Raw genomic sequence first — 11,280 nt, forward strand, 5'->3', positions numbered from 1 at the left:
AGAGCAAGATTTATCAGAACTTTAACCAGAAAATGAATTATAGTTTCCATTTAGGTGTCGTATACGTGATTAATAGGTTAATAGGTTTATAATCCGTGAGATTGTCAGGCAGGTTTTCCAAGCATCTATAGATACACGTTTGTTTGGTGACTGTATGAGCATGGTAGCGGCTTAAAGAATGCATAGTGGTCATGGTGACAGAGTCTGAAGCTGTTTTGCTGCCAACCTGTGCACTTAACTAATTAATCTGCACGTGACTGTCTTTATGTTTGCAGAGCACAGCTGGGAAAGAATAGCATGTGTGTTATTGGCTTTGTTTGCATGTGAGCAGTTGCTGTAGTGTCGACACTGCACGCAGCGTGTGTCCACAACAAAGCCGGTCTTTTGTCTGCACTGCCCTGCCCAATTTCATAGCTGCCCCAAACTGTGAGCTATGGCTTTGAGGGTTAATATTAGGCAGAGCCCTGCTGCTTGCACTCCTCGAGGCAGAGACACTGGCACAGTAAAGACACAGAAACATGCACATTGAGCGACACGTATCATCCTGTGGATGTCATCAAATATGCCAGGCAGTGTCCATCTTTAAATATATGTTTTTATTGTTCTGTTTTTCTGTGTTTACAAGGAAAGAGACTACATACAAATGAAAAAGTTTCACCAGCTGTTGCTAAAAGGACAAAAAGCATTTTGTGGTGGAAGAAAAATCTTCACGTTGGGAGATTTAGTTTTTATTTTTTTTGCTCCATCTTTGTTGGTCCACACAGATTTATCTGCTAAGCAACATTTTTGCACTAAAAAATGTTCTTGCTCGTTATCTAAAGAGCACCACTAATCTCTTCTTCTATGTTCAGTGTGATGGTGAATGCAGCACTAGGTTGGCTTAGCTTAGCTTTCATAATAGAGTTGGGTTATGGAGCAGCTAGACTGTCTATACCATTATGTGACAAAATCCACCCACCAGCTCAGTAGTGCTGCTTCACACATGCATACAGAGTTTACAGAGTTCAGTTACTGGGCCACTTCATGAAGTCTGCACTTAATGTCCAAATGAAAGTGATACTTGTTTCTTTAACAGAAAGATAATCTGCTGTTAAGTCATGTGTGAAGGTGCTAGCAGATGGATTACTTTCACAGAAAACAATTTTTTCCCGTTTCCAGTCTTTGTGAATTCACCAGCTGTTGTAGTTTCATATTAGCAGACAGAAATAATTTGGTATGTACCAGGTAATGAGAGGCATGTTATAATGCCACCGAAACCAACGACTTCCCATTTTGCTTATCTCTAAATGATAAACTGTCATTTGTTTATTTAAAGTCATTTCATGATGTGCATCCTGCAAATGATGTGTGCACCATGAATGCTACAAATAGCTGAGAACTGGAAAGTTTGTAATTAAAAAAAAAAAAAGTGGTGAACTGGCCACTGACCAAGTAATCCAAAAAGACTGTTTCTCAGCAGTTGGCCCTCCAAGGGGGGGAAAGCCAGTAAATATTGGATTTTAACTTTGAGAAATACAGCTACAGCTTTCTCTTAAATGAAATTAAACATAAAATTAGACTTTCAAATACCTTTTTGTCTTTGGGTCCTTTTCTAAGCTGTAATTCATTGATATTTTTTCTTGGAATGAAAAGTTAATTTGTCGAGTCGCCATCACAAACAGATTTAAGTCATTTGCAGAACATTATTTTTTTCATGAAAACACAGAAAGAAATTAGTTGTTTTGTGTGACAGTATGAAGTCTCTAACACATTAGAGTTAGAGACTTCATACTGCCATTAGGCAGAAGAATAACACGGATAACCCCAAACTCCTGATTTGCTGGCATAAACGCTGTAAGCAGTGAAAGGAAAATAGATTTCCATTAAATGCCACCGCTGCTCTTTAAAAACAATGGCAAACATTTGCTGGTCTTTTCCCCTCAAACAAGTGGAAAAGGACTTTCTGTGTCATCTTTCCACACAATTAGGGTCTTAAAGAGTTTAATGCAGATGTCTTGGCAGACGCAACCTGGTATGGAGACGGTGCCAGTTGCTGCATTTTTCGTTAGAAGAAGGGAAAGCCTAGAAGTCCCTCTGTGGTAATAAAAGTAGTTTAGCTCGTACGTTGTTTTTTTGTTTTGTTTTGTTTTTTTAAATATGCATATATGATATTATTTAGGAAAGTAGTACTGCTGCTTTTATGGTTAAGGTTTTTTCATTGTTTTTTTTCTCTGTTGCTTTGTTGACAGTCTGTTTTTTGTGCTCTTAAGCCAGGTATGGAGCATTGGTGCTCAACTGGAAAATTAATACTAGTCACCACATTTTCATGCTGCACAAGTAAGGACTTGACAGATTGTAGTAAAGCAGTTTTCACTCCCCTTGTAATGCTGTGGAAATGTGTGTTTGCAAGCTTTTGTGTGTGTTTGTGCCCGTGAGCTTTCGGTGAGTCACTTTAGCCTGTTGATGCTACGTTGCCGCTGCATTCCTGTTGGTAGCCAAAATATTACAGGAAAAATTAATTTCTTCTGTTTGTTCTTAAATCTAAAAGATTTCCTGCTTTGCTCCTGAAATATCTTTGGATGTTAGACTTGCTAATGAAAGTATTTGAAGATGTCACTTTTTTTGAAAATTGAAGTGGGGAAAAAGCTCTAAATCTGTTGTTTTAGTTCAGCTTGCAGCTGGTAGAAAATGACAGTTTAAATGAAGAAAACAAAAAAACAAAACAATAGTTTATACATTTTATTAGTGGTGTGGGTTTTGGAGATGCCCCCCAAGTGGCCATTCAAACTCCAGTGGTTTCTGTTTTAAAACTGTCTTCCGGTCATCCGCTAAGTGGAACCACAATTCTGTGTCCTCGTTGAAAGGCGAGAGTCTTGCGAATCACTTACCGTTAGATCAAATGGGAAATCCACAGATGATTCACAGAGATGAGTGACTTTGAGAAACTGAGACTTTGTAAAAAGCTTCTCCGGTATGCTCTGTGCCCTCACCCACCCACTCACTCACTCCAGAAGTAAAATTAAAATGAAGCATAAAGGGATCACAGAGAAGCAGCTGAGATGAAGGGTAAATGGAAATAAAAGGGGGGGGAAGACTTTTCCGGAGCAGGCCTGGAAGATTTCAATACCAGTTCTATCAACTGACCGTCTATTTCCAATGTGTGTGATCAGTCAGTGGCTCTTTTACTTAAAGTTTGCTCTCATAGACGAGGCTTTGTGAGGATGTGTGCATGTCATTACAGGGCCCTGCAAGTGGAAACTGTGTGCTTTGATATTCCCTGTTGCAGGCAAACCGAGTCTTGCTTCCCTCTGTTCCCTTTGCGCCAGTATTTTCCATTGTGGCATGTTGTCTTCATTTGCTGGACCAAAGAATCACTCAAACTTTGAGCTATTTGCTTAAGCCGCACTGCCAGGGTAATGTTTTTAATTCCTGGGTCAGGGAATGTTTTTCAGTGTGTCATAAAGAGTTTTGATAATTACCCACTTTCCATTTCGACAGAAGACATGTTTATCGTACTGAATGACCATCTGCCTGTTTCACTTCTGTTTTGCATTTTGGAAATCTTTTCAATATGCCTATGCTTTTGACATGCACTTTAGAAACGTGAGCTACCCCAGTCACAGTGGTCTCCTGCTAGATGTGAAACCTCCTTTCAGGGAAATTTAACAGAGCCCCTGATACCACTTCAATCACAATATGCAAATCTGACAACAAATTCATTTCTCACTTAGCAGTTTATTTCTAAGATTTAAAATCTGCCTGACATTTTGTAGCCACGCTTTTTTTCCCCCTGGGTTTGAGGTAATATCTATAATATTCTGGACCTTCTAGCTCGTTGTGACTCTTACCGAGCCTACGGGCAGACAGTAGTGGTGCTTAACACAAAGAGTTTTCTCTTTCTCCTGCATTCAAAAACAAACTTCTTTCGTATTTGTGCTGGAAACTACACAACAGTGTATTGCTAAAGATTGGATGAGAAAAAAGGTCTGCATGCATGGTGACTGGAAAAATTGTCCTCCCTCTAAGTTAACATCTTTAATCGTGCAACGCAATCGATGATTAAGAGAGGAGGCAGCACTTCATGGGTTTCTTTTGTTCTTTTCAGTCAGTTAAAAGATTTAAATCTGTTAGCTCCCAGAGGATTGAGTGATCTGATTGTAGCCTTTACAAGTAGGAGTAACTGTAGTAATGGTAGTAGGCTGACTGCAGATGTATATTTTGACTAGGGAGCCCCCCTCCCAGTCATCTGCAGAGGATCTCCCTTCGGCTGAGACATTCAGAGCCACAGTTACTACGACAGGCAGCGCTGAATCACTGGTTTTCTGTTGCACCGTCATGAACAATACCAGTAAACCTGAGAAAATACTATGGCATATGAAACTAGTCATAGCTTATGCGCGACTCAAACCTCTGTTTCACTTCTGGTTATTGATGTGTGGAGCTCCAGGTTAAATTGAAGCATAGATTATCTGTTGCTCAGTGATGAGGGAAACGTTTTATTTTTACAGACTGCGATGATTGCTCAGTTGCTTACTGTTGCTTTGGTTTTGGCCTTGTTCTCCTTAGAGATAAGCGTTTTGGTTTACTGACCTGCTAGCTCTAGTTTTTAGTCCACACGTTAGAACTTTTGTTATGAAACTGAAGCTGTTCCAAGTAGTTTGTTGAATTGAATGAGAAGGGAAACAGAAAAGAATCGTAAATGGGCAGAGGTGGAGTAAACTCCTTTTCCGTTGTATGTCTCTTTTGAGATGGAAAATCTCTTCCAAAATAAGTTCTGCTTATTTCCGACGGCCCCACACGAAATTGTCCAAATTTGCATCGAGCGCTGATGTAATATCGAGACCGAAGCCTCATGAAAATATTTCTGAAAGTTCATTTTGGGAAACCTCACTAGAGGGTTGTTGTTTTTTTTTGTTTGTTTTTTGAAAGAGAGCGAGAACAAATTGAATCGAAATGAGCGGAATAAGTGTAAACTTTAGCTGGGTTTTGTGAATTTTTATGCTAATTCCTTTTTTTTTTTTTTTTTTGTCTCTTCTTACGTATTTATCGGTTGATAGATTAATGTTTGCCTATGCAACAATCTAATCAGTACAGCGGAAAGTGATGAGTTTTTGCAGACGCCCACCTAATGTCGGTCTGTCGCACTTCACACTATGTTGCTCATATTCCTGTGGTATTAGGGCAGATTCACTCCCTTGAATAAACAGAGCTTACCACATAACGCTTTAGCTGTGCAGAAGGCCTGTAAGCGCAACTCTGTAATGTGTACCTCTAATTTGATCCATCAGTGCTCACAGTCATAATTTTTCTTACACACTAAAAGCAATTTAATTACGTTTAGTGTAGTTAAGTGCTATTAAGATATATTCTAAATTTGATCTGGATTAAAAATGCAAGAAGTCAAATGTTAAACCTTTATTGAACTTCATTAAACTGGTGTTACAGAAATAAAAGAAACTCAGTCTATAGCTGTGTCATTTTATCAATACAGCTGCTGCTCTGGCGGTCCTTTAACAGCTGTAAGATGCAGTTTATTTTGAGCCCAGCTGCAGCACTTGTCTTTCAAAAGGTCACGGCCTTTAAAGGAGATCTGTGGTCCTCCATCAGAGCTTTATTTCACATGAGGAATTATGTGACAAAGCAATGAACCAGTCCACTTGCATGTTATACGTCAAAGTTAGACTGTATGCTCAAAGGTAAATGTTTGCTTTGATAATCACACGGTAGTCTCATAAGTGCGTGGTGTTGCTGTGAGTGTGAGAGTGTGCGCGCGCGCGTGTGTGTGTGAACATGGTTGACATGGGAAAGGAAGAGCCTCCCACGCTAACAGGATGATGTGAGTGATGGTGGCCAGACACAAAAGCGAACAGCAGAAAACACAAATAAAGTACACCAAGGCACTAAATTGCGCTTCTGGTCCCATGACAGACTGTGACAGACAATCATGTGTTCAATTTGAAAAAATGAACTTGAAGTACTCTTGAGTTTGAGGAGGCGGCGGTGAAGCTGTGAAACAGATATAAAGGTTAACAAAATAAATGTTAAGACTTCTTTGTTTTGCTGAATTTATTAAGGTTGTGTTGCTTTCTTACTCCACTTGTATTACTTTATAGCGTTTATGCGTGTTTGTGTGCGTGTTGTTAAATTTGAATATGGTTTCTTTTTTCTGAAGAAACGCTCTTGGCTGGTTCATTTGCTCATCGATGACTAAGTCGCTCCCTGTCACATATTTTAACTGAGTTACAGTAAAGCATTTGCTTATAAACTTCTCAGGAGTGGGGGCTTGATTTTGCACTACAGATGCACATGTGGACAGAGTGGGGTGGAGAAGAGCTGCATTTTGATGGGCATGCACAGACATATCTGCCTTTGAGTGCTGGTGTCACACTGGGCCAGAGGTCTTTGCTACACCCACCCAAACCAGTTTGCCGAGCCTGTCTTCTACACTCTGTGTTTTTGACCTGTCATCGTGTCATTTAAAACACTTAGGGAAACCACATGAAGAAGTCAGAGGATAAAAGGTGAACTCATACATGTTGTAAGAATGGAAAAAAAAAAGAAACATTCACCTCACATTTTCCATAAATTTAAAATAAATGAAAGTGTTCTTACTCTTTCTTTCCTCATGTCTTCCTCACCACGTCAAAGTAAAGCTGATTTACTTCACGGCTGGAGTTTTTACTGGCTCCCTGCTGTGTTTCTTGTGGTCCCAGTGTGAGTTCTGAATGGAGGCAGCAGATGTAAAACAACCATTCAGGCTGGCTGGAAAACAGGCTGAGAAAGACTTGCTTGTTATTTATTTAAAATCAGGCTCTAACTGAGTGTGTTGAGTAATTAACCTCGCTGTGCCTGAGTGCCTCTCCGGGCTCAACAACGTGTTTAACAATAGATTGGTTTTACACAACCTTTTTGCCATGCTTACACACCCCATGAACGGGCCTGAGGAAATGTACTGAACCACCATTAAATCTCTAATGAAGTAATGGACGGCCCTGCTGGTTGGCCAGCTGCACAGGAGTGTGTGTTTATAGGAGTCAATGTGCTGTGCTAACTGCTAACATTTCTTGGACTTGAACACTGTTTAGAATTGGCACATTCAGTGAATGGAATAGTTTCTCTCATTTGCTATGTCAGGAGAGATTATATCTCACGTCAGAGCCATGACTTTGTGACCTTTGTGTTTGCCAGGTTTTTTTTGAGTATTTTCTTTTTCCATTTTAATCTTTTGGCAGTTTGAATTTGCTATTTTTGTCCTATGAGGAACTCAGGGTGGAACTGCACTGACCTCTGCTGGAAAGAAATGCAAATGTTCTGACAATATAATATTTAAAGTTTTGAATATTTATTAATATTTTTTTTCTGTTTGTCTCCCTTCACAGTGAATGAGATCATCGACAGAGACATGTCCCAGTCCCCCAACCAGTCGTAGCTTGGCCCTTGCGCCAATCCCCTGCAACTCGTAAATCCTGCCACTTCCTCACCTCCAGTATGGACCCAGGTGCCGGTCCGGGTGCTGGTCCTGATGGAAGAAGGGGGTTGAAGAGAGACGATTGTTGTCAACGGCTGAATACAGTTGGGAGAGTCTGTTCCAAACCACAAGGATTTGCAAGTTCACCAGCCTGAAGAAGACACTCGTCTGATTTCTTTTAAAACTGTTTGTCCTGTGTAGAGAACTTGATGCTGAACTACACAGATTAAAAAAAGAGCAGGAGGATGTTGTAGCCATGCCAAGTTAGAGCCAGGGTAAGAACTGTCAGAGAACAATAAGAAACCGTTAAAAAAAAACCCTTCTTTTTCTTCAGCTCTTTAATGATCAGGGCTGTCTGTGACCCTTCAAAGCACCCAGTCTTCCTGACCAATCAGTTCTCACCTCTGTGAGTCTTGAGCACTCAACTTTTTTAAGTTTGTCTACAAGAGACAACTTAATGCGCTGTCGTCGCCCTCTCACCAGCATTGACCTTTCTTATGAGAATAAGAGATGCTCAGTAGTGCACAATCACAATGAGCCAGAAGGCTGTGGCAGTGCTCTCAGTGTTGCCAATTTCTCAGGCAACACTCTTAAGCACCAGGGTGCTATAAAATATTCAGGGTTAATTGAACATCAGCAAAAGTGTGGCAGAACAATTAAGAGGTGAAATTGGCTTAATAATGATCAGAACACCCATAATTATTTCAGAAAAAGCTTTGCTAGCCAAGCTTTGCTGTCAGGCTGAGTGAGTAAAATTTGCTGTAATGATGATGTCCACTCTTTTTTTCCCCTTCTTTTCCCTCCTGTAAATGATGAAAATATTCAGATTTAGAGGAGCGGGGTCCTGGCAGGTAGAACGAGCTCTTGTGGCACCGGTCTCTTTCGGATCTGCAACATTCCACAACTTTTTGTAATCTTGCAGCCGTGTAGATATCTGTACATTAATTCCCATACACCACCATACCCTAGCTTTTCTTCTCCTTTCTCCTCTGTTTCTTTGCCTTCTTCACATTGAACAAATGCCTTATTACCAGTTAGGAGCTTTCAGTGGTGGCGAAAGCTTTTTGTTTTTGTTGTTTTGCACAGCAGGCTTTAAGTTTAACTGTTTCAGAAACTGATATGGGGCTCGGATTATGCGGATGTGATTTCAGGAATCCCGATGAGGGAGAGTTGGAAGATGCATGAAGACGCAGATTATTTTGGTGTTCGAGAGAAGTTTTTTCATTGGTCCACAGACACAGAGCTTTCTGCCTCTGACACTTCCCCAAATCTCCCAGGGCCCTTTGTGTGCCTTCAGTTTCCTAACAGCAGTCATACTTCTAGTGGTATGAGAGCTGAGGCAGCAATTATGAGAAAGTATTTATGCATAAAAATGTTTATGTATTGCACCCTGTTTAGCAATGAAAGCTGAAATCCAGGACTCCAGAAAACAGGAATCGGATGTATCGGGGGGGTATCCCACATCCCTCTATTAAAAACAATCAGTCTTTGCTGATAACAATCCAAGACTCCTCCTTCATCCAGGATTTATTCATTCCCATTCTTTCTCTCCTCGCAGATGTGCAGTGCCTGTACGGCGGCAATAACAAACCTGAGGAAAGAGCATCTTCAGGCAGGTTTTTAGTCAGATATGATGTGGATGTGAACAGACAGATACTGATTTTGATTTGAAGATTTCCACTGGTTTCTGCCTTAAGCTTGACAAGGGTGAGGAGAGCTCAGGAGTGTTTTCTTTAATTATGGTTTGAAGTGAGTTTCCAGGTGAAAATGATTATGCTATGCATTCAGACTCTGCCTAATGCCTTTACATAAGAAAAAAGACAAAAAAGAAAGACCTTGATGCCTGTAGGAGTAGACTCTAGATGTGTTTTAGATGCTTGATTGATTCCGTTAGCATCCTGGATTCGTCCATCAGCCAACCTGCTTTGCCGAGGACGCGGTGCAAGCATCTTAATAGGTTCAGTTCTGAGTGAGTGTGCAGATGAGTGTTTGATGTTCGTACCAAATATGCTGTACAGAAGACAGGAATCTTAAGAGTCCTACTTTCAACAAGAGAAGCACACACATGTATTTTAGGCTATGCAAATTGTAACAACAGCAAATGTGAGATATGATGTTATATATGAGAAAGGAGATTATAAAATAGGTGTAAAGTCGCTTATGAACTTCACAGAGAAAAAAAACTGAACCTTCAGATAGTGCGAGTATCATGTCACTATGTAAACTATTAGAATGCCTTAACTCTTGTTTGAAAACCAGTTTTCAGTGTGTCTGTATGCTGTTCTGGGTTGTTGTTATTTTTCTATGCGTAAGATATAAGTCGGTAACTATTATTGTTATTTTTGTTTGATTTTTTTTTTTTTTTTTAGGGGGAATTGTGGACTTTAAGGGTGGGGTGGGAGGAAAAAGATGTTTTGGGCTTTTTTTGCATAAAGCTGCTTCTGCAGTTTGAAAGACGCGAGTCTACAAAAAAACACAAAATAAAACAAACAAAACAAGCAAAAAAAACCCATAAAATTAAAAAAAAATGTAATAAAAAAACTAAAAAGAAGCAAAACCAGCATTGACAGTAAACTCTGGCTGCTGCCCTCGTCTGTCATAACCAAAGACCGAACAATATGTTCCCACTTTACATAATAGTAAAGCAACAGAGACTGTACAACTCTATTTTTGATACTTTGAAATGGATGTCATTCCTAAAAAAGGTGGGGACATGAGCGTCTCATATAATAATAAGGGAAATACAGGTTTAGCTTATGTTTACCAAGCCTTGTATTGTCATTTCTTGTATATTTTGTATGTTTCAATTTTTGTAATTTTTAAGACTGCAGTGCTTTTTGAAATTATTCAAAGGGAATAATACCTTGCATCATACTGTAGACTCTAGTGTATGTCAATAAAACCAAAAGCTCAGCCATGGCTTTGCATCACCTCACTTTTTTCATCGATCTCTCTGAGATACAACTTTATTTTATACAACTTGTCTTTATATTTTGCAAAGTTAATGGTAAATGGGTGAAGTGATTTTATTAATATTCATAAACATTATTTGTAAACATAACTGGAAGTTCAATATATAAGTCAAAAACACAGTTTGTACAGTTCCAGTGAGCTTAAACATCAGTGTTTTGATATTAGTTTTGTTTATTTAACACTCTTAGGCAAGCTTCCCATCCCTCCACTCAGACCATTTCTGATGAAGCTTCAGTGAACGTAGGTGGATGAACTGAAGAACCAGATTAATCTCTCAGCTCCTGCATCAGGTCTTGGAATTTCCTCCTTCTGAAAGGACATGCCTTTCAGAGATACTGCTCATCTCCTGTTGATAGTTTTTTTTTTTTTGTTTTGGGGTTTGACACAGGCTTTTTTCAGGTATCCAGTTTAGACACAACACTGGTTCATCTGGGTTAGGTTGCTTTTGTTGTCTTGAATGATTCATAGGTGAGTGTTAAGCGGCTTAACAAAGAAAACATTCACGTGAAACTGGTCAGGTACAAGTACCAGACTGAAAATACGTGAAAAAAGCAGAAACTTTGAAAGCCAGAAGAACTACTAAAGAGTATTTTAAGAAATGATTGTCTGACAAACTATAAAGAAATAAGGGGTGGCTCAAGACTTTTACATAGCAGCCTACTGTACTTGATAAATAAAAGGAAATACATATGAACATCTTATCTTACTTTTTTTTTACCCAGACCAGCTGCTGATAACTCAGTTGTCTGGTGATCAGCATCGATTTTCAGCAGGATCAGCTCGTCTCTTTTTGAGTCTCCTCTTGTAAACTTGAGTCGATGTCTTGAGCTGTAATCATAAAGCGTTAATGTCCGTATTTG

At 39.6% G+C, this 11,280-nt stretch overlaps 1 protein-coding gene across 2 annotated transcripts in view; it reads left to right on the forward strand.

Moving 5' to 3' along the window:
* nfatc3a (nuclear factor of activated T cells 3a) overlaps positions 1-10,360 on the forward strand; it is a 58,606-nt gene extending 48,246 nt beyond the window's left edge. For both annotated transcript variants that reach the window (XM_085266771.1, XM_085266763.1), the window contains exon 10: positions 7,359-10,360. In XM_085266771.1, coding sequence (XP_085122897.1) covers positions 7,359-7,408 — 50 coding nt within the window. In that variant the 3' untranslated portion in view covers positions 7,409-10,360. The remainder of the gene's footprint in view (positions 1-7,358) is intronic.
* Positions 10,361-11,280: the final 920 nt, after the last annotated feature.

Source organism: Mchenga conophoros, linkage group LG1 (assembly GCF_057382185.1).
Source record: "Mchenga conophoros isolate Kocher_MC1m ecotype Shallow Benthic linkage group LG1, M_conophoros_male_GT1.1, whole genome shotgun sequence".
Classification (NCBI taxonomy): domain Eukaryota; kingdom Metazoa; phylum Chordata; class Actinopteri; order Cichliformes; family Cichlidae; genus Mchenga; species Mchenga conophoros.